This window comes from Coregonus clupeaformis, chromosome 1, assembly GCF_020615455.1.
Source record: "Coregonus clupeaformis isolate EN_2021a chromosome 1, ASM2061545v1, whole genome shotgun sequence".
Classification (NCBI taxonomy): domain Eukaryota; kingdom Metazoa; phylum Chordata; class Actinopteri; order Salmoniformes; family Salmonidae; genus Coregonus; species Coregonus clupeaformis.
The window spans coordinates 7,198,785-7,223,216 of NC_059192.1; the positions used below are offsets into that span (position 1 = coordinate 7,198,785).

The window sequence follows — 24,432 nt, forward strand, 5'->3', positions numbered from 1 at the left end:
CCTCGCCCTGTGCTCCGCCTTGCACTCGCCCTGCCCTCGCCTTGCGCTCCGCCCTGGGCTCCGCCCTCGCCTTGCGCTCCGCCCTCGCCTTGCGCTCCGCCCTCGCCCTGCGCTCCGCCCTCGCCTTGCGCTCCGCCCTCGCCCTGTGCTCCGCCCTGTGCTCACCCTGCGCTCCGCCCTGGGCTCCACCCTCGCCCCGCGCTCCGTCACTTGACACACAACATATACTGTATACCACACCATCTGGGTAACTACAGATTACAGACTACAGATTGTAACTGTCACACATCTCTTGTCTTTGAACAGCCACGAAAGCAGACGGATTTGCACTTTACCTCTTGGCAGAATGCAACAATGTAAGTGAACCACATACTGTATAGTCAGATCAACTACTTTGAGCTCCACTGATCTAGTCTAGTAAGTGATGAGTCTTAAAGCCACAATCCTTAATTAATGAGGCATTAACAATGTATATCCTCAATAATAAATGTGTGGACATATTGCAGATTGCACCTTTTTAGTGAGTCTGTGTAAATTAATCTGGTCTACTGAGTGATTAGTGTGGACTGACTATGACTGGGACAGGTGGTTGTCTCACCTAGCTATTTTAAGATTAATGCACAGACTGTAAGTGGCTCTGGATAAGAGCTTCTGCTAAATGACTAACATGATGTAGTGTATAGTAAGTGACTGATTGAGTGTATCCATGTTCATCTCTCTCTGGTCCTTCCTGATTGAGTGTATCCATGTTCATCTCTCTGTCTCTGGTCCCTCCTGATTGAGTGTATCCATGTTCATCTCTCTGTCTCTGGTCCCTCCTGATTGAGTGTATCCATGTTCATCTCTCTGTCTCTGGTCCCTCCTGATTGAGTGCATCCTGTTCATCTCGCTGTCTCTCTCTCTGGTCCCTCCTGATTGAGTGTATCCATGTTCATCTCTCTCTGGTCCTTCCTGATTGAGTGTATCAATGTTCATCTCTCTCTGGTCCTTCCTGATTGAGTGTATCCATGTTCATCTCTCTCTGGTCCTTCCTGATTGAGTGTATCCATGTTCATCTCTCTCTCTCTGGTCCCTCCTGATTGAGTGTCTCTGGTCCTTCCTCAGAGCTTGTGTTTGTTTAAACCGACGGGGGCTGAGGACGGTCCTCCCACCCTCATCCCAGCTGGTCCCATCGCGTTTGGGACCACCATCGCCGCTCACGTCGCCACAACACGCAAAACACTGCTAGTAGAGGACATCACAGGGGTGAGATTCAGCATACTATAAATACACCTAATCTTTACCCTAACCCTAAAAACTAACCCTTACCCTAAACTTAACCGAACACACAAACCCTTACCCTAACCAAAAACACTAACCCTAACGCCAAAACACTAACCCTTACCGGTACCCAAAACAATAACCCTTACCCTAACCCAAAAACCCTAACCCTATCCCAAAAACACTAACTCTTACCCTAATACAAAACACTAACCCTTACCCTAACCCAAAACACTAACCCTTACCCTAACCCTAACCTAAAAACACTAAACCTTATCCTAACCCCAAAACACTAACACTTATCATAACCCCAAATGCTAACCCTAACCCAAAAAAACACTAACCCTTACCCTAACCCCAAAACACTAATCCTTACCCTAACCCCAAATGCTAACCCTAACCCAAAACACTCATCCTTACCCTAACCCCAAAACACTAACCCTTACCCTAACCCAAAACACTAACCCTAACCTAATATACTAACCCTAACCCAAAAACCCTAACCCTATCCCAAAAACACTAACTCTTACCCTAATACAAAACACTAACCCTTACCCTAACCCAAAACACTAACCCTTACCCTAACCCTAACCTAAAAACACTAACCCTTATCCTAACCCCAAAACACTAACACTTATCCTAACCCCAAATGCTAACCCTAACCCAAAACACTAACCCTTACCCTAACACCAAAACACTAATCCTTACCCTAACCCAAAAACACTAACCCTTATCCTAACCCAAAACACTAATCCTTACCCTAACCCAAAAACACTAACCCTTACCCTAACCCAAAACACTAACCCTAACCTAAAATACTAACCCTAACCCAAAACACTAATCCTTACCCTAACCCAAAAACACTAACCCTTATCCTAACCCAAAACACTAACCCTTATCCTAACCCAAAACACATTACCCTTATCCTAACCCAAAACACTAACCCTAACCCAAAACACTAACCCTTACCCTAACCCAAAACACTAACCTTTACCCTAACCCTTACCCAAAACACTAACCCTAACCCAAAACCCTAACCCTTACCCAAAACACTAACCCTTACCCTAACCTAAAACACTAACCCAAAACACTAACCCTAACCGAAAACCCTAACCCTTACCCTAACCTAAAACACTAACCCAAAACACTAACCCTAACCCTAACCCTAACCTAAAAACACTAACCCTTATCCTAACCCCAAAACACTAACACTTATCATAACCCCAAATGCTAACCCTAACCCAAAACACTAACCCTTACCCTAACCCAAAAACACTAACCCTTATCCTAACCCAAAACACTCATCCTTACCCTAACCCCAAAACACTAACCCTTACCCTTACCCTAACCCAAAACACTAACCCTAACCTAAAATACTAACCCTAGCCCAAAAACCCTAACCCTATCCCAAAAACACTAACTCTTACCCTAATACAAAACACTAACCCTTAACCTAACCCAAAACACTAACCCTTACCCTAACCTAAAACACTAACCCTAACCCAAAACCCTAACCCTTACCCTAACCCAAAACACTAACCCTTACCCTAACCTAAAACACTAACCCAAAATACTAACCCTAACCCAAAACACTAATCCTTACCCTAACCCAAAAACACTAACCCTTATCCTAACCCAAAACACTAACCCTTATCCTAACCCAAAACACTAACCCTTATCCTAACCCAAAACACTAACCCTAACCCAAAACACTAACCCTTACCCTAACCCAAAACACTAACCTTTACCCTAACCCTTACCCAAAACACTAACCCTAACCCAAAACCCTAACCCTTACCCAAAACACTAACCCTTACCCTAACCTAAAACACTAACCCAAAACACTAACCCTAACCGAAAACCCTAACCCTTACCCTAACCTAAAACACTAACCCAAAACACTAACCCTAACCCTAACCCTAACCTAAAAACACTAACCCTTATCCTAACCCCAAAACACTAGCACTTATCATAACCCCAAATGCTAACCCTAACCCAAAACACTAACTCTTACCCTAATACAAAACACTAACCCTTACCCTAACCCAAAACACTAACCCTTACCCTAACCTAAAACACTAACCCTAACCCAAAACCCTAACCCTTACCCTAACCCAAAACACTAACCCTTACCCTAACCTAAAACACTAACCCAAAACACTAACCCTAATGCAGGATAAATCAAACTTCCCAAAGTATTTGGTTCGGATTGTGTATGTTTTATTTCAAATGCTTTGACCTCAGGACCCCAGACTTCTGTGCAGGACGACTCAGGGATTCAGTCTCAGGGATTCAGTCTCAGGGATTCAGTCTCAGGGATTCAGACTCAGGGATTCAGTCTCAGGGATTCAGATTCGTGTTCACATTGTCCTGTGCCTTCTCATCCTCACCACCTTTAACACCTGCCCCCTAATCTCTGACCTCTAATCTAACCTCTCTCTCTCTCTCTCTCTCTCTCGCTCTTCCTCTCCTCTCTCTCTCCTCTCTCTCTCTCGCTCGCTCTCTCTCTCTCTCGCTCTTCCTCTCCTCTCTCTCTCTCTCTCTCTCGCTCTTCCTCTCCTCTCTCTCTCTCTCTCTCTCTCTCTCTCTCTCTCTCTCTCTCCGCTCTTCCTCTCCTCTCTCTCTCTCTCTCTCTCGCTCTTCCTCTCCTCTCTCTCTCTCTCGCTCTTCCTCTCGCTCTCGCTCTCTCTCTCTCTCGCGCTCTCGCCCTTCCTCTCCCTCTCGCTCTCGCCCTTCCTCTCCCCTCTCTCTCTCTCTCTCTCTCTCTCTCTCTCTCTCGCTCTTCCTCTCCTCTCCTCTCTCTCCAGGACGAGCGTTTCCCTGAAGGCACAGGACAGGACTCAGACTCAGGGAATCATGTTCACTCTGTCCTGTGCCTCCCCATCCTCACGGCCATCGGTGACCTCATAGCTATCCTGGAGCTGCATCGGCACTGGGGCCACGAGCCCTTCACTTCCAGCAACCAGGAGGTACAAGCACACACACACCAACACACGCACGCACGCACGCACAGAGACACATACACACACACAAACATGCACACATACACATGAAGCCTGTCTGTGTGAACACAGCCTTAGAGGTGATTTGACTCTCTAGGTCAAGCTAACCTATGTAGCAGGCGTAAAAGAAACACCTGAAACTAGATCCCCTACAAAATAACTGTCGGGGAAGGTTCTCTTCTGTACTGTTCAACCAATCCAGTAAATGTGGAGGAGGAGTTAAGATGGAGCGTTGCTTTGTTAACGTCCAAAAGCTGAAGTTTTGTCACAAGCGCTCTTTCCATTTCCCCTGAAAAGCGGAACATCCAGTTGTTGGGGACTCAGCAGAGGCTAAGGGCTAGGCAATGGCTTCCTGTAATAGCTCCATTAGGCGTTCATAAGGAGAGCAGCGATCAGTGAGTCCTTGAGGACCAGACCAAGGTTTTGCAACTCTGCTATTAGCTGCTAATGAGCCAATCAGAGGACAGGTAGACACTTTTAGGTGACAGGCACTGAGGGGTTAATTATATGACTACCCAGCGGGAAAGGATGGTTGCATTAACGTTGTAAGAACGTCACCGTAATCTTGTTGTAATGACGTCTTTTCAACCAGTTTTGCCCACTGGGATGTTACGTACCAGTCATTATTGGAGAGGGCATTAGGTTGGATAAACAAACATGATGAGGACACACATGGGAATGTCAAATGGGAATACCGGGAATACTCATTATATGATGAATGTTACCCATATTCATATGAAAGTCCAGTTTATATGTCTATTAATAAATATCCCTGTCAAATATATAAATACATGGACGCTAACCATTTTTTTGTTATAATTATTTTTAGCTTCTATTATTTTAAAGCCCACTTTGGAACTGTTATTTTTTAAATATTTGTATTTATTTTAAATGCAAAATGTTTGTGATGCAAAAAAATAAGTATGTATCTGCCCAAGGAATACAGATGAAAACTAGCCAGCTGGCTAAATATGGCACATTTACAGAAATGTTCATTTATGTGCATTGTCCCTGTGAAATAAATAAATAATAATGATTTTCTTAAAGGTTGCAACGGCGAATTTAGCATGGGCATCTGTAGCTATTCACCAAGTACAGGTGAGCATTGGATTATTTTACAAAACATTTTCATCAGACAAGTAAGAAATGTTTCTGTATGTGATGTGTCAGGTGTATTTGGTTACAAATGCTTGATAACACACATTTGATAAATGCTTGATAGGTAGCACGTGGTCATTGGGACAGGGTTGTGTCTGTGGTCATTGGGACAGGGTTGTGTCTGTGGTCATTGGGACAGGGTTGTGTCTGTGGTCATTGGGACAGGGTTGTGTCTGTGGTCATTGGGACAGGGTTGTGTCTGTGGTCGTTGGGACAGGGTTGTGTCTGTGGTCATTGGGGCAGGGTTGTGTTTGTGGTCATTGGGACAGGGTTGTGTCTGTGGTCATTGGGACAGGGTTGTGTCTGTGGTCATTGGGACAGGGTTCTGTCTGTGGTCATTGGGACAGGGTTGTATCTGTGGTCATTGGGACAGGGTTGTGTCTGTGGTCATTGGGACAGGGTTGTGTCTGTGGTCATTGGGACAGGGTTCTGTCTGTGGTCATTGGGACAGGGTTGTGTCTGTAGTCATTGGGACAGGGTTGTATCTGTGGTCATTGGGACAGGGTTGTGTCTGTGGTCATTGGGACAGGGTTGTGTCTGTGGTCATTGGGACAGGGTTGTGTCTGTGGTCATTGGGACAGGGTTGTGTCTGTGGTCATTGGGACAGGGTTGTATCTGTGGTCATTGGGACAGGGTTGTATCTGTGGTCATTGGGACAGGGTTGTGTCTGTGGTCATTGGGACAGGGTTGTGTCTGTGGTCATTGGGACAGGGTTGTATCTGTGGTCATTGGGACAGGGTTGTATCTGTGGTCATTGGGACAGGGTTGTGTCTGTGGTCATTGGGACAGGGTTGTATCTGTGGTCATTGGGACAGGGTTGTATCTGTGGTCATTGGGACAGGGTTGTATCTGTGGTCATTGGGACAGGGTTGTGTCTGTGGTCATTGGGACAGGGTTGTGTCTGTGGTCATTGGGACAGGGTTGTGTCTGTGGTCATTGGGACAGGGTTGTGTCTGTGGTCATTGGGACAGGGTTGTGTCTGTGGTCATTGGGACAGGGTTGTGTCTGTGGTCATTGGGACAGGGTTGTGTCTGTGGTCATTGGGACAGGGTTGTGTCTGTGGTCATTGGGACAGGGTTGTATCTGTGGTCATTGGGACAGGGTTGTGTCTGTGGTCATTGGGACAGGGTTGTATATGTGGTCATTGGGACAGGGTTGTATCTGTGGTCATTGGGACAGGGTTGTATCTGTGGTCATTGGGACAGGGTTGTGTCTGGTCATTGGGACAGGGTTGTGTCTGTGGTCATTGGGACAGGGTTGTGTCTGTGGTCATTGGGGCAGGGTTGTGTCTGTGGTCATTGGGACAGGGTTGTGTCTGTGGTCATTGGGGCAGGGTTGTGTCTGTGGTCATTGGGGCAGGGTTGTGTCTGTGGTCATTGGGACAGGATTGTGTCTGTGGTCATTGGGACAGGGTTGTGTCTGTGATCATTGGGACAGGGTTGTGTCTGTGGTCATTGGGACAGGGTTGTGTCTGTGGTCATTGGGACAGGGTTGTGTCTGTGGTCATTGGGACAGGGTTGTGTCTGTGGTCATTGGGGCAGGGTTGTGTCTGTGGTCATTGGGACAGGGTTGTGTCTGTGGTCATTGGGGCAGGGTTGTGTCTGTGGTCATTGGGACAGGGTTGTGTCTGTGGTCATTGGGACAGGGTTATGTCTGTGGTCATTGGGACAGGGTTGTGTCTGTGGTCATTGGGACAGGGTTGTGTCTGTGGTCATTGTTATTTTTACCTACTGGGAGCTACAGAACATGGAACCCAATGCACTGTGTCCCAATGCATCCTGGATCACAGTGTCCCAATGCATCCTGGATCACAGTGTCCCAATGCATCCCGGATCACAGTGTCCCAATGCATCCTGGATCACAGTGTCCCAATGCATCCTGGATCACAGTGTCCCAATGCATCCTGGATCACAGTGTCCCAATGCATCCTGGATCACAGTGTCCCAATGCATCCTGGATCACAGTGTCCCAATGCATCCTGGATCACAGTGTCCCAATGCATCCTGGATCACAGTGTCCCAATGCATCCTGGATCACAGTGTCCCAATGCATCCTGGATCACAGTGTCCCAATGCATCCTGGATCACAGTGTCCCAATGCATCCTGGATCACTGTGTCCCAATGCATCCTGGATCACAGTGTCCCAATGCATCCTGGATCACAGTGTCCCAATGCTTCCTGGATCACTGTGTCCCAATGCATCCTGGATCACAGTGTCCCAATGCATCCTGGATCACAGTGTCCCAATGCATCCTGGATCACAATGCCCCAATGCATCCCGGATCACAGTGTCCCAATGCATCCTGGATCACAGTGTCCCAATGCATCCTGGATCACAGTGTCCCAATGCATCCTGGATCACAGTGTCCCAATGCATCCTGGATCACAGTGTCCCAATGCATCCTGGATCACAGTGTCCCAATGCATCCTGGATCACAGTGTCCCAATGCATCCTGGATCACAGTGTCCCAATGCATCCTGGATCACTGTGTCCCAATGCATCCTGGATCACAGTAGCAACGGTCATATTAAAATTGTTAAAATATTTTTAAAACAATTATAATAAATGCAACAGTTGGACAATGGATGAAGATACTCCAAACTTTTAGATGTTTATAATCCATCAGATATTGACTTAATTATAGCACATAAAGCATTCTATGGCATGGACAAATAATTCATGGAGATTGTTGGGAATCAGGTATTATATTTATTGCCAAATTTCATTATTGTTTTCTTACATTTACATTTTAGCCATTTAGCAGACGCTCTTATCCAGAGCGACTTACAGTTAGTGAGTGCATACATTATTTTTTATACTGGCCCCCCGTGGGAATCAAACCCACAACCCTGGCGTTGCAAACGCCATGCTCTACCAACTGAGCTACATCCCTGCCGGCCATTCCCTCCCCTACCCTGGACGACGCTGGGCCAATTGTGCACCGCCCCATGGGTCTTAGAATGCACTCATACAGTTGAAGTCGGAAGTTTACATACCCCTCAGCCAAATACATTTAAACTCAGTTTTTTCACAATTCCTGACATTTAATCCTAGTAAAAATTCCCTGTCTTAGGTCAGTTAGGATCACCACTTTATTTTAAGAATGTGAAATGTCAGAATAATTTTCAGCTTTAATTTCTTTCATCAGTGGGTCAGAAGTTTACATACACTCAATTAGTATTTGTTAGCATTGCCTTTAAATTGTTTAACTTGGGTCAAACGTTTCGGGTAGCCTTCCACAAGCTTTGAATTTTGGCCAATTCCTCCTGGAGTCAGGTTTGTAGGCCTCCTTGCTCGCACACGCCTTTTCAGTTCTGCCCACAACTTTTCTATAGGATTGAGGTCATGGCTTTGTGATGGCCACTCCAATACCTTGACTTTGTTGTCCTTAAGCCAGTTTGCCACAACTTTGGAAGTATGCTTGGGGTCATTGTCCATTTGGAAGACCCATTTGCAACCAAGCTTTAACTTCTTGACTGATGTCTTGAGATGTTGCTTCAGTATATCCACATCATTTTCCTTCCTCATGATGCCATCTATTTTGTGAAGTGCACCAGTCCCTCCTGCAGCGAAGCACCCCCACAGCATGATGCTGCCACCCCCGTGCTTCACGGTTGGGATGGTGTTCTTCGGCTTGCAAGCAACCCCCTTTTTCCTCCAAACATAACGATGGTCATTATGGCCAAACAGTTATATTTTTGTTTCATCAGACCAGAGGACATTTCTCCAAAAAGTATGATCTTTGTCCCCATGTGGAGTTGCAAAACGTAGTCTAGCTTTTTAATGGCGGTTTTGGAGCAGTGGCTTCTTCCTTGCTGAGCAGCCTTTCAGGTTATGTCGATATAGGACTCGTTTTACTGTGGATATACAGTGGGGAAAAAAAGTATTTAGTCAGCCACCAATTGTGCAAGTTCTCCCACTTAAAAAGATGAGAGAGGCCTGTAATGTTCATCATAGGTACACGTCAACTATGACAGACAAAATTAGAAAAAAAAATCCAGAAAATCACAATGTAGGATTTTTAATGAATTTATTTGCAAATTATGGTGGAAAATAAGTATTTGGTCAATAACAAAAGTTTCTCAATACTTTGTTATATACCCTTTGTTGGCAATGACACATGTCAAACGTTTTCTGTAAGTCTTCACAAGGTTTTCACACACTGTTGCTGGTATTTTGGCCCATTCCTCCATGCAGATCTCCTCTAGAGCAGTGATGTTTTGGGGCTGTCGCTGGGCAACACGGACTTTCAACTCCCTCCAAAGATTTTCTATGGGGTTGAGATCTGGAGACTGGCTAGGCCACACCAGGACCTTGAAATGCACCTTACGAAGGCACTCCTTCGTTGCCAGGGCGGTGTGTTTGGGATCATTGTCATGCTGAAAGACCCAGCCACGTTTCATCTTCAATTCCCTTGCTGATGGAAGGAGGTTTTCACTCAAAATCTCACGATACATGGCCCCATTCATTCTTTCCTTTACACGGATCAGTCGTCCTGGTCCCTTTGCAGAAAAACAGCCCCAAAGCATGATGTTTCCACCCCCATGCTTCACAGTAGGTATGGTGTTCTTTGGATGCAACTCAGCATTCTTTGTCCTCCAAACACGACGAGTTGAGTTTTTACCAAAAAGTTATATTTTGGTTTCATCTGACCATATGACATTCTCCCAATCCTCTTCTGGATCATCCAAATGCACTCTAGCAAACTTCAGACGGGCCTGGACATGTACTGGCTTAAGCAGGGGGACACGTCTGGCACTACAGGATTTGAGTCCCTGGCGGCGTAGTGTGTTACTGATGGTAGGCTTTGTTACTTTGGTCCCAGCTCTCTGCAGGTCATTCACTAGGTCCCCCCCGTGTGGTTCTGGGATTTTTGCTCACCGTTCTTGTGTTCATTTTGACCCCACGGGGTGAGATCTTGCGTGGAGCCCCAGATCGAGGGAGATTATCAGTGGTCTTGTATGTCTTCCATTTCCTAATAATTGCTCCCACAGTTGATTTATTCAAACCAAGCTGCTTACCTATTGCAGATTCAGTCTTCCCAGCCTGGTGCAGGTCTACAATTTTGTTTCTGGTGTCCTTTGACAGCTCTTTGGTCTTGGCCATAGTGGAGTTTGGAGTGTGACTGTTTGAGGTTGTGGACAGGTGTCTTTTATACTGATAACAAGTTCAAACAGGTGCCATTAATACAGGTAACGAGTGGAGGACAGAGGAGCCTCTTAAAGAAGAAGTTACAGGTCTGTGAGAGCCAGAAATCTTGCTTGTTTGTAGGTGACCAAATACTTATTTTCCACCATAATTTGCAAATAAATTCATAAAAAATCCTACAATGTGATTTTCTGGATTTTATTTTCTCAATTTGTCTGTCATAGTTGACGTGTACCTATGATGAAAATTACAGGCCTCTCTCATCTTTTTAAGTGGGAGAACTTGCACAATTGGTGGCGACTAAATACTTTTTTTCCCCACTGTAGATACTTTTGTACCTGTTTCCTCCAGCATCTTCACAAGGTCCTTTGCTGTTGTTCTGCGACTGATTTGCACTTTTCGCACCAAAGTACGTTCATCTCTAGGAGACAGAACACGTCTCCTTCCTGAGCGGTATGACGGCTGCATGGTGTTTATACTTGCGTAGTATTGTTTGTACAGATGAACGTGGTACCTTCAGGCATTTGGAAATTGCTCCCAAGGATGAACCAGACTTGTGGAGATCTACCAAAAAAATTCTGAGGTCTTGGCTGATTTCTTTTGATTTTCCCATGATGTCAAGCAAAGAGGCACTGAGTTTGAAGGTAGGCCTTGAAATACATCCACAGGTACACCTCCAATTGACTCAAATGATGTCAATTAGCCTATCAGAAGCTTCTAAAGTCATGACATCATTTTCTGGAATTTTCCAAGCTGTTTAAAGGCACAGTCAACTTAGTGTATGTAAACTTCTGGCCCACTGGAATTGTGATACAGTGAAATAATCTGTCTGTAAACAATTGTTGGAAAAATTACTTGTGTCATGCACAAAGTAGATGTCCTAACCGACTTGCCAAAACTATAGTTTGTTAACAAGAAATTTGTGGAGTGGTTGAAAAAAACGAGTTTTGATGACTGCAACCTAAGTGTATGTAAACTTCCGACTTCAACTGTATATACATTTTCTTATAGTATCAGGTATTTAAAAAATGATTTTGTGTTAAAATAAAGGACATTATATGTGCCTAATTTGCATAGATACACTGGCTGTATTCATATATTAATACATTAACATAAAGGGGTGGGACAGGGCTGCAACCACCAAACACTTTCTCTGTCTAGGCCTACCTGCACTAACCTGCTCTGTTCTTTCGACCCAATCCATTGGTCAGAATTTTTAAATGTGTATTTTTCCATATATAGACACACCCTATGTTTGAGTAAAATCAACTATATGTAGACTAATGAGCTTGTCTGATGCTTTAAGCTCACTGTTGATTCAATAAGACACAAATTAGATCTAGTTGCTGGTAGTGGGCTACAGGAGGAGTCGGCAACCTTTCTCATGTGGAATGCCAATTTATCTTACCATTTCTACCAATCTTCGTTCCAGTTATGATTTTCATATGCACATTTTCGTGGGAACAGTAATCATTTCATTTATAATGAAGTCTTCATATCGCAAAATCAATGTCATGTGGTTAATCAAAATCCTATCTAAATGAAAATGATATAAATCTAAAAGTAACCCATTGCAAACTATGTAAAAATAGCCTCCATAAAGCCAACAAATAAAAACATTGCAGCCTGCAGGTAGAAAATATCCTGATAACAATAAATATCCTATAAATCATATCGGCTACTAGTGGCATGTCTGCAAGGAACTTGAAACATTGTATCATCCATCAGGTCCTGCCTGAAGCTGGTGCTAGCAAACTAGCAACATTGTATACAATATTCTGGGCCCTCAGAGTTTCCTGTGCGAGTGAACTCCGGACAGACACAGCTGTAGACTATTTTGCGCCAAGGGATAAGAAGTAATCAGGTAGGCCTATACTATGACGTTTCCACCGGATCAGAGCATGACGTGTTTTCACGCTGAGTGGTAATCGAAAGGGAGAGAACTGAAAAGACTACGTTGAGGAACTGTTGTCATTCTCAATGGATGTAAAAACATACTTTGTTTACTTGCTGTTTGAGGCAAAGAAAACACTTATTTGAGAAGCTACACAGTGATGGTGAGTTAAGACAATCAGAAATGGGCGGCAGGTAGCTTAGTGGTTAAGAGCGTTGTGCCAGTAACCGAAAGGTCGCTGGTTCTAATCCCCGAGCCAACTAGGTGAAAAATCTGTCGATGTGCCCTTGAGCAAGGCACTTAACCCTAATTGCTCCTGTAAGTCGCTCTGGATAAGAGCGTCTGCTAAATAATGTAAAATGTAAATGTAAAATGTAAATAGTATCAGATCCCCAAATGGGCACATTTATAGGCCAGGTAGCCTAGGCCTACTTCTATGCGTAATCAGGTGCATGTCCTTACTGAAGATTGACAGGAGCGCTGGAAACAGAAGACAATGACTAAATTGACAACTCGTAAATGGAATGAAATAATCCCAAACTTGTTTCTCACAAGTGTAGCCTAGGTTGTGCACTCTGCAAACAATGTGTCCGCTCCTACAATGACAACGGTAAGACTGGAATAATAATATATTGAATGCATTAACAGAAATGAGCGTAAACAAACAAACATAGTAGATTAGACATTATGGTAATTAATGTAAATGTACTACTGGTGATGCTGGTGTACCACCCCCGCGGCTTCCGCAATGGATTAGTCCACTCAGACAGGCCTGAATCAGACAGGTGTCTGGATTAGTCCACTCAGACAGGCCTGAATTAGACAGGTGTCTGGATTAGTCCACTCAGACAGGCCTGAATCAGACAGGTGTCTGGATTAGTCCACTCAGACAGGCCTGAATCAGACAGGTGTCTGGATTAGTCCACTCAGACAGGCCTGAATCAGACAGGTGTCTGGATTAGTCCACTCAGACAGGCCTGAATTAGACAGGTGTCTGGATTAGTCCACTCAGACAGGCCTGAATCAGACAGGTGTCTGGATTAGTCCACTCAGACAGGCCTGAATTAGACAGGTGTCTGGATTAGTCCACTCAGACAGGCCTGAATCAGACAGGTGTCTGGATTAGTCCACTCAGACAGGCCTGAATCAGACAGGTGTCTGGATTAGTCCACTCAGACAGGCCTGAATCAGACAGGTGTCTGGATTAGTCCACTCAGACAGGCCTGAATTAGACAGGTGTCTGGATTAGTCCACTCAGACAGGCCTGAATCAGACAGGTGTCTGGATTAGTCCACTCAGACAGGCCTGAATCAGACAGGTGTCTGGATTAGTCCACTCAGACAGGCCTGAATTAGACAGGTGTCTGGATTAGTCCACTCAGACAGGCGGGAATCAGACAGGTGTCTGGATTAGTCCACTCAGACAGGCCTGAATCAGACAGGTGTCTGGATTAGTCCACTCAGACAGGCGGGAATTAGACAGGTGTCTGGATTAGTCCACTCAGACAGGCCTGAATTAGACAGGTGTCTGGATTAGTCCACTCAGACAGGCGGGAATTAGACAGGTGTCTGGATTAGTCCACTCAGACAGGCCTGAATTAGACAGGTGTCTGGAGTAGTCCACTCAGACAGGCCTGAATCAGACAGGTGTCTGGATTAGTCCACTCAGACAGGCCTGAATCAGACAGGTGTCTGGATTAGTCCACTCAGACAGGCCGGAATCAGACAGGTGTCTGGATTAGTCCACTCAGACAGGCCGGAATCAGACAGGTGTCTGGATTAGTCCACTCAGACAGGCCTGAATCAGACAGGTGTCTCGTGTGCCAATAAAAAAAAGAATACATTTTTGCGACTGCTCAACTAAAGAAATCTTGGTCGATCAACAGCCTTTCGACCAAACACTCGACAAGTCGACTAAATGGGGTCAGCCCTATTGGAAACATTCTTAATTACGGACTGACTGCTGGGAAGTGAGAACTAGGAGAACTTCATCAGTAAGCAAACTATCCTGAATAAGTAACAAGCTACATTGTTGTTTAGCAATAGCTAGCATCTTAGCTAGCTTAAAGTGCATCCCTGTGTTGGTCAGTGAAGGTAGCTAACAGCAGGCAGTCTAAAACAAGCCAAAACCAGCTGATTAAAATCACTGGCGACCGATTTACTTGCACATCTTTTGTACAGGAGTAAAGAGATGTCATTTTGTTTTTACAACTTTCTCCCTAGCCTAGATTTAGATTTTTGGAATGTTGATAAGTGGCAGTTGGGACGTCGAGTGTGCATCGGCTCAATACTAATTTTTGCGAAAACACTTGCAGAATGATCACTATCAAACACATCAGCAAGTGACCACTCGATAAAGGGCTTAGGGGCCAAGTGTTCGGTTTGATATTCAACTATAGATTTAATGGTAAGACAATGTATTCCGTTGGGCCCATTTCAGTCATTACCGGGGTGTGTTTGACAGGTCATAGCAAATATTTCCACGGTTGTACACAGCAAATTCTCCAGTGTTACATTTAACTCTGAGAGTCTTAAATTAACACTGAAAGTGTGGACCCCTATAGACACTGGACAGTGTTAAATTAACACAATGCTTGGTGTAAAGCCTTATTTCCCAGAGTGCGTTGCATTTTGAGTGAATTGTAGAGTTACCACCCATGACTGTATTTGTTAGTGACAGAGTGACACCAAGTGAGATCCTGAGTGAATATATTATCATTAAAATGTAATTGTTTAACAATACATTACGTATTTCATAAGGCCTTATTTTGATGGCCTACACTTTAAACTATAACAATTAACTCTGTAAGTGTTGAATTAACACTCATTGGTGTAAAATAACCCCAGTGTTGGCGTTAATAACCAGAGCTGAACCAAAACCACACCCATCATTATCATATGTCACAGCATGCTCTATTTACATTGACATTTTAGTCATTTAGCAGACGCTCTTATCCAGAGCGACTTACAGTTAGTGAGTGCATACATTATTTTTTTATTTTTTTATACTGGCCCCCCGTGGGAATCAAACCCACAACCCTGCCGTTGCAAACGCCATGCTCTACCAACTGAGCTACATCCTTGCCGGCCATTCCCTCCCCTACCCTGGACGACGCTGGGCCAATTGTGCGCCGCCCCATGGGTCTCCCGGTCGCGGCCGGCTACGACAGAGCCTGGATTCGAACCAGGATCTCTAGTGGCACAGCTAGCACTGTGATGCAGTGCCTTAGACCACTGCGCCACTATTGATTTTAAGAATTGTTTGTTTCAATATCTATGTTTTTGCATGTAGATTGATTGATTAATTAATCTTATGCTTCTCCAATAAACTGTAAATGACAAGCATTTTCTAAACTAATCCCAGTGGTGGAAAAAGTACCCAACTGTCATACTTGAGTAAAAGTAAAGATACCTTAATAGAAAACGATGCAAGTAAAAGTGAAAGTCACCCAGTAAAATACTATTTGAATAAAAGTAAAAAAGTATTTGGTTTTAAATATACTTAAGTATCAAAAGTAAATGTAATTGCTAAAATATACATAAGTATTAAAAGTATAAATCATAAAAAATTCCTTATATTAAGCAAACCAGACGGCACCATTTTCTTGTTTTTTTAATTTCCGTATAGCCAGGAGCACACTCCAACACTCAGACATAATTTACAAATGAAGCATTTATGTTTAGTGAGTCTTCCAGATCAGAGGCAGTAGGGATGACCAGGGATGTTCTCTTGATAAGTGTGTGAATTGGACCATTTTCATGTCCTGCTAAGAATTCAAAATGTAACAACTACTTTGGGTGTCAGGGAAAATGTATGGATTAAAAAGTACATTATTTTATTTTGGAATGTAGTGAAGTACAAGTAAAAATTGTAAAAAAATATAAATAGTATAATAAAGTACAGATACCCCCAAAAACTACTTAAGTAGTACTTCAAAGTATTTTTACTTAAGTACTTTACACCATTGCCAATATGCTACTTGGACTTACTGTTACTGCGATGGGTGTTCCAGTTTAGATGGTTTATTTAGTCTCATATTGCAGTCTTCCCAACCCTGGCAGTCATTCTGAATTCATGTTGTGGGTGATAAAAAATTCTGAAGGATGGATATCCCCACTCCGGCATCAACCTCAAACCCTCACGTCCTTGAATGTTCCATAGTTCCTTACTCTACCTGCTAAGCTACTGGTCAAGTGAAACTGTCTGTACAAAATCATAACTATATTTGTAAGGACGGTGTCCAGTAGAGGTTGATGTTTTAAAGCAGCTTGGAATCGAAGAAAGCACCGGAATGACGGCGAAATCAGTGGGAACTTGCATTTTGAAAACATACTGTTTGAAAAAGCACGTGATCAAACAAAGCTTCGGACGTCATTGATGACGTACTTCTGATAAAGTGATACAGGCATCGGCACACTGCTTCAAAGTTAGCTGCTTAGCGATTTCGACACATGTCTCGGCGCTCCGGTGTCAAACGTAACATCACAATAATAACCCAGCATGGGTTAATTTAACCATAAATTGGGTTTTTATTCACTTTCATGCTGGGTTTATCAAGCAGCTGGGTCTTTTTAAATGTAATCCATAGGTTATTTTCAGAAGGCGTGGCTTATTAAGGGCGTGGCTTTGATATAGTATTTTTTACCCGTGAGAGTAAATGTCAATCCTGTTGATCATGTTAAGTTTGCACACTGCAATGTAAAACTTTTCCTTGATTATTATTGCACATTAAAAAACAAAAATATTAACCTTATTATTGACATATTGCAACGAAGTGGGTACTATTCCATTGAGGATATCACATTGGAATTTACATAGGCTTCTGTAAGCTTCATTAAAGCTGCAAACGTGTCAGTGTTTGACCGTAACGTGACAACAATTCAACAGAACAGATGAAGCGGAGTGACATTTACTCTAACGGGTGGTCAAAAATAACTGAAACTCACGCCCCTACTAAGCAAAGCCCCCAGTCTTCTGATTTGACATATCTCAATAACCTAACATCAACAAACCAACTCTTAAAAAAAAAAACATACCGGCTAAGTGACCCAGCAGTTGGGTCATCTAAACAACCCAGTATTTTTTATTGTATGAAGTGATGTTACGAGTGATGCTGGAGCTCCGCTAAGCAGTGTACTTTGAATCAGTATGCCGATGCCTGTATCACTTTATCAGAAGCATGTGATCAAAGACGTCCAAAGCATCATTTCGTCAAACAACCACCTGATTTGGTTTGGTATTGGTTTGGTAGAAGACAAAAATGTGCATGCGTTACGGGGTGTGGGTCGTCATCTATAATAATTTGCCTGCTCTAAATTATTTTGACCAGCAGGTGCCACTAGTGTACACAGTGTTGATCAAAGCCTCGTGTAATGAACCTATTTTCAACACAATTGGCTGGAAAACCTCAACGCTTCAGGAAGCTTCATTTCCCCATCGCTAATTGTAAGCCTTCAAAATAAGGCTTTATGAAATACATATGGTATTGTGTTAAATAATCAAATTTTAATGATAACATTCACTTAGGATCTCACTTGGTGAAGTCCACAGGACTGAAAATAGATGAATGCAACAAGCATGTCTCTGTCACGGACATATTCAGTCATGGTTGGTAACTCTACAATTCACTTGAAAGGCAAGGCACTCTGGGAAATATGCAAATAAAGCATTACAGTAAGCAGTGTGTTAATTCAACACTGTTCAGTGTCTACATGGGTCCAACACTGGGGAATTTGCTGTGTAACGTTAAAGGGAAAAAACGTCAGGCACAAGCAAGACTATGAAAGAGTCATAGGAGAAAAATGAAAGCAATCAATCCATTGAGATTTAAGTGACAAGTGGAATGTTGCACCCTTCAAACACAGGAAATAGATGGCTGAAAAAGCCAGATCCTTAAGTGTGCGGGGCATGCACATTGCTAATCATAGTGTCCCAATGCATCCTGGATCACAGTGTCCCAATGCATCCTGGATCACAATGCCCCAATGCATCCCGGATCACAGTGTCCCAATGCATCTCGTGTCTGTCCACAGAGACACCATTGTGTTACATCAGATATCAAGACAGCTGTCTGCACTGACATTAAACAATGGTGTCTCTGTCCACAGACAGAAATGTGAGAGAGGCCCACTGTCTCTCTGTCTTTCTCTCCCCCGTCTTTCTGTCTCTCTCGCTCTCTCTGTAATCCTGCTATTGACACATAAACAAAAGGGCTAACTAACTGTTAGCGTAAGATCGTTGATGTTAGTTTGAATGCTGAACATCTGACGTGTTGTTGTTGTATCCCCAGGTGTGCAGAGGCCTAGCTAAACAGACCGAGCTCAATGACTTCCTACTAGATGTGTCAAAGTAAGTCAGTCTCAATGACTTCCTACTAGATGTGTCAAAGTAAGTCAGTCTCAATGACTTCCTACTAGATGTGTCAAAGTAAGTCAGTCTCAATGACTTCCTACTAGATGTGTCAAAGTAAGTCAGTCTCAATGACTTCCTACTAGATGTGTCAAAGTAAGTCAGTCTCAATGACTTCCTACTAGATGTGTCAAAGTAAGTCAGTCTCAATGACTTCCTACTAGATGTGTCAAAGTAAGTACCACTTCTGTCTTGTAGTAGCAGACACATATAAGTAAATAGAGAGAATATGACATAATAAAGTGAATGAATACAATCCAGTTATCTACACCAGTGTTTCTTAATGCTGGTCCTGGGGTCCCAAAGGGGTGCACATTTAGTTTTTTTCCCCCTAGCACTACACACCTGGTTCTCACTAATCAAAGATTGGATGATGAGTTGATTAGTGGAATCGTGTGTGTCATACTCGGGAAAATACCAAAATATACACCCCTTTTTGGGTCCCCAGGACCAGGATTATGAAACACGGTTTTTATCATTCTCTCTCTTTCTCCAACAGAACGTACTTTGACAACATTGTGGCAATAGATTCTCTACTTGAACATATTATGGTACGTTTTTATTTCATAATTAGTTTATTTCGTGTCTGTTTTTATTTGTAGAGCTATTTCATAGGAGGTGTGTTGCGTTGTGGTGACATTGGTCGAGTTCCTGCCCAACTAGATGCGCAGGCGTTTCATTGCATCAACCAATGGTTGCGTGCCACATCCTCGACTGTGCGGTCAGGCATCAGATTGCGTTATTATTTATTTTCTGTTTCTAAACAACTAATTGACCAAAGTCAGTTAGATTATTTGAATTCCATTTCATTCTGGGGTTTTTTCTGTGAGCTCAGTGCGCACATTGCATTGCAGTTTCTCTAGAGATGTATCAGATTAAGACCAAACTGTGCGATTTAGTAGGGAGTTGTATTTTCCAACTGGCCAATGTTCTACATAGTTTAGCGCAGAAAACATGGTCATTGTCACGTCTACTCCAGTTCCCCCTCTCCGGCCCGCGACTTCGCTGGTCTACTAACCACCGGTCCTGGCAACCCATCTTTACGCACACCTGGTAACCCATCATTACACACACCTGCGTCTCATCATCAGTCACACCTGGACTTCATTACTCCCTGATTACTTACCCTTTATATAGCACTCTTTTGTCATCAGTTATCAGGTAGCGTTGGTTATGTTTCCTTGTCAGACGGTGCGCTTATTTTGCATCGTTCTATGTTCGTTATCATTAAACTCACTAACTGCACCTGCTTCCTGACTCCCTGCGTCGACGTTACAGTAATTAACTACAATGACCATAATCCATTGCGCACCTACTTGTCCGGTCTGTGTGTTTCCTTTACGCCTGCTACATTAGGTTAGTGTGGGGCAGACACTGAGAGAAGAGACAGAAGAATGCGTGATCGAGAGGGCTAGAGAGCGGTTGCTTTGCAAGGTATCTCTACCTGAAAATACATGATCTAAGTGATTGATAGTTGGTATTCAGCAGTCATAAAAGTATGCCTTATTTACTCTGAAGAACTACTAAAATAGTGATTTAGTCAGACAGCATAGGCAGCAGCTCTATAGAGATGAGATGATGACTTGGAATGAAATAATAAAGTCATTAAATAAAACTAATGTAATATACACAACAACTGAAATATTTTATTAAAGTAAAGTAATGTGAATAAAGGATGGTTAATAAGTGATATGCAGTAATGGGCAGTCACTACCATCATGGGACTTTTATTAATTGTTTTATTCTGTGTTGTTACAGCATTCAACCCACATAATGCATTGTGCAATTAATGTTTTTAAAGAAAATGAAACCAAAAGTGAAAAAAAATAATAATATCTCAACGAAACCGAACTGAGCTCAAAAAGCACAAATCGCTCACCACTACCTGATATGTCAAACTCCTATCTAGGCGTCGTAAGATCTGGCATGTGTCTGCAATGTAGTTGGGCAGGAACTTGACCATAGGCTCTTTATATTGTATTGTCATGTGCCAGTGGCGTCATCACAGGTCATATAGTGTGTGGTAGCCCTGATCCATGTCCTGTTTGGTTTATGTTTTGTTTTACCTGACTTGTATGAAGCTTTGGTTTTGTTTTGTTTTACCTGACTTTTAAGAAACTTTAACTTTGGTTTTGTTTTGTTTTACCTGACTTGTATGAAGCTTTGGTTTGGTTTTGTTTTGTTTTACCTGACTTTTATTAAACTTTACTTTGGTTTTGTTTTGTTTTGTTTTACCTGACTTTTATGAAACTTTACTTTGGTTTTGTTTTGTTTTACCTGACTTTTATGAAACTTTAACTTTGGTTTTGTTTTACCTGACTTTTATGAAACTTTAACTTTGGTTTTGTTTTACCTGACTTTTATGAAATTTTTACATTGGTTTTGTTTTACCTGACTTTTATGAAACTTTAACTTTGGTTTTGTTTTACCTGACTTTTATGAAACTTTAATTTGTATAGTCTTACTAACATGTACAGATTAAAACGAACCGTGGAGTGAATCCTAACTTCCTCTTTAAAGACTAAGTCAAATGTTAATTCAGTCATGCATTGATGTTAATGGTAATGGGAGTTATGATTCGCCCGTGTGTCTGTGACCCTGTGACTTTCTGTGTACTTTGTTTTTCATGGTGTTGTGTTTCAGATATATGCAAAAAACTTGGTGAATGCGGATAGATGTGCACTGTTCCAGGTGGACCACAATAACAAGGAACTGTACTCAGACCTGTTTGACATCGGGGAGGAGAGCGAGGGCAAACCTGTCTTCAGGAAAACCAAAGAGATTCGGTAAGGGTCATGATTGATACTTTTACTGCTCTGTTGTTGCATGTCTGATATCTATGGTTATGTTGAATTGACTAGTGATCATGTGAACGATTCTCTGACGGGTTATGTTGAATTGACTAGTGATCATGTGAACGATTCTCTGTAGGATTACGTTGAATTGACTAGTGATCATGTGAACGATTCTCTGACAGGTTATGTTGAATTGACTAGTGATCATGTGAACGATTCTCTGACGGGTTATGTTGAATTGACTAGTGATTATGTGAACGATTCTCTGTAGGATTACGTTGAATTGACTAGTGATCATGTGAACGATTCTCTGACAGGTTATGTTGAATTGACTAGTGATCATGTGAACGATTCTCTGACAGGTTATGTTGAATTGACTAGTGATCATGTGAACGATTCTCTGACGGGTTATGTTGAATTGACTAGTGATCATGTGAACGATTCTCTGTAGGATTACGTTGAATTGACTAGTGATCATGTGAACGATTCTCTGACAGGTTATGTTGAATTGACTAGTGATCATGAGAACGATTCTCTGACAGGTTATGTTGAATTGACTAGTGATAATGAGAACGATTCTCTGGCAGGGAAACTATAATCCCTAGAACGGAGAAACTAGAATCCCTAGAACAGGGAAGTAGAATGCCTAGAACGGGAAAACTAGAAAAGCATTCCAGGTGAAGCTGGTTGAGAGAATGCCAAGAGTGTGCAAAGCTGTCATCAAGGCAAAGGGTGGCTATTTGAAGAATCTCAAATATAAAATATATTTTGATTTGTTTAACACTTTTTTGGTTACTACATGATTCCATGTGTTATTTCATAGTTTTGATGTCTTCACTATTATTCTACAATGTAGAAAATAGTAAAAAAATAAAGAAAAACCCTTGAATGAATAGGCGTTCTAAAACTTTTGACCGGTAGTGTATTTCAATGGTTGTAACCTCCAGCGCTCTTCTGTCTCCTACTCTCCCAGGTTTTCTATAGAGAAAGGAATAGCGGGCCAAGTGGCACGGACGGGGGAGGTCCTTAACATCCCAGACGCCTATGCAGACCCACGCTTTAATAGGTGAAACTACTATTTTACCCTGCCTGCATCTGAAATGGCACCCTATTCCATATATAGTGCACTGCTTTTGACCGGATCCATATGGATAGGGTGCCATTTAAAGACGCTCCCCTTGTCTACTTTATTTGTGAATGGGTTTGAGTAACCCTCAGAGTAGTCCAGTGCTTAGCCATTATCCCAGATCTGTTTGTGCGGTCTTGCCAAGTCCTAATGTCATTGTCATGGCAACAGACGTGGAACCAGGCTATTCAGGTCTAGCTTGTTGTAATACACAGCCTTGATGTAGTTTAGTGGATAAACACTATGATGGCATCATGTCGAGATGAATACTGTGTTATATTTTAACCCCCCCCCCCCCTTCACAGAGAGGTGGACCTCTATACGGGCTACACCACGCGGAACATCCTATGCATGCCCATCGTTTCCAGGGGGGCCGTAATAGGGGTCGTACAGATGGTTAACAAGCTGAGTGGAAGTGCCTTCACCAAAACAGACGAGAACAACTTCAAGATGTTCGCCGTCTTCTGTGCTCTAGCCTTGCACTGTGCCAACGTGAGTGTTTTGTGTCGAATTTATATTTTTAACTAAATGGATTTTATTTTGGTGTTAGACAAAACAAACCACATACATTACATTCAGGATACACTCCAGGGAAGAATGTGAGAGTTTTTCCTTTCGATTCAAATCAGCGATTCTGAATTCAGTTAGGAATTGACCCCAACTCTGAACTGTACAATGTACAGACACCATCTATCAAAGGCCAATATTAGACACAGTAAACTCATGAATCAGAATGACTAAAGCTTGACTATGTAGCTCTGTCTAACCCCAAGACGTTGTTAAACATCTGGGCTAGGACAGCCAGGCTGTACGCACGCAGACGCCAATCCCCCAACACCTTCCCTTCCCTCCACGTCCCCTCCACCATAACAGATGCATCACTATCTCCAGCCAGCCAAAGTGACTTACCTAAAGGTACACACACACACACACACACACACACACACATTTTTTTTTATCTTGAGGCAGGAGGCGTGAATTACAGCTCAACATAAATCCCCCGGCTGGGAGGATGGTGGCGGGTGGCAGGGGAGCGGCTTTGGATGTTAAAATATTAACGTGCCTCATCAATTTTAAAAGCAACATGGTGACGCAGGCTCCTACGCAAGTGTGTCGCACAAGAGTGGGGGTCAAAAGGGGAGAGATGAGAGATGGGAGGAGAGGAGTCAGGAGAGGAGAGACTCGGGGGGAGAGACTCAGGGGGAGAGCAGAGAAGATAAGAGGAGGGAGAAGACCCCCCCCCACACAAGCTCTGGGTCCTTCCCCAGATAGCATATGAACACGTCATAAACCAAGGCAAAACATTTAGAATGACAGGAAATTAGCTTTAAAACTGCAACATTTTCTCTCAGCCACAAGTTAGTTGTTTTCAACAACATAAAATAGTTTTCCTAAAAATGTTTAAAATGTTTTGCTCTGACCTTGGAGGGCGGCCTCGCAAAACTGCAGTTTGCCACTAGAGAAGGAGAAAGAGGAGAGGAGAGGAGAGGGGAAGGGAGGTAGAGGCTACTGGGAGAGGAGGAGAGGGGAAGGGAGGTAGAGGCTACTGGGAGAGGAGGAGAGGGGAAGGGAGGTAGAGGCTAAGGGAGAGGAGGAAAGGAGGTGAGAGAAGAGGAGGTAGAGGCTACTGGGAGAGGAGG

The 24,432-nt window shown here is 43.1% G+C and overlaps 1 protein-coding gene across 1 annotated transcript in view; it reads left to right on the plus strand.

The window, feature by feature from the left end:
* Positions 1–24,432, plus strand: part of pde10a (phosphodiesterase 10A) — a 58,837-nt gene that overhangs the window by 1,351 nt on the left and 33,054 nt on the right. The window contains exons 2-10 of the mRNA XM_041890990.2: positions 307–356; positions 1,105–1,245; positions 4,068–4,229; positions 5,310–5,360; positions 18,753–18,811; positions 19,371–19,422; positions 21,515–21,657; positions 22,640–22,732; positions 23,098–23,284. Coding sequence (XP_041746924.1) covers positions 307–356; positions 1,105–1,245; positions 4,068–4,229; positions 5,310–5,360; positions 18,753–18,811; positions 19,371–19,422; positions 21,515–21,657; positions 22,640–22,732; positions 23,098–23,284 — 938 coding nt within the window. The remainder of the gene's footprint in view (positions 1–306; positions 357–1,104; positions 1,246–4,067; positions 4,230–5,309; positions 5,361–18,752; positions 18,812–19,370; positions 19,423–21,514; positions 21,658–22,639; positions 22,733–23,097; positions 23,285–24,432) is intronic.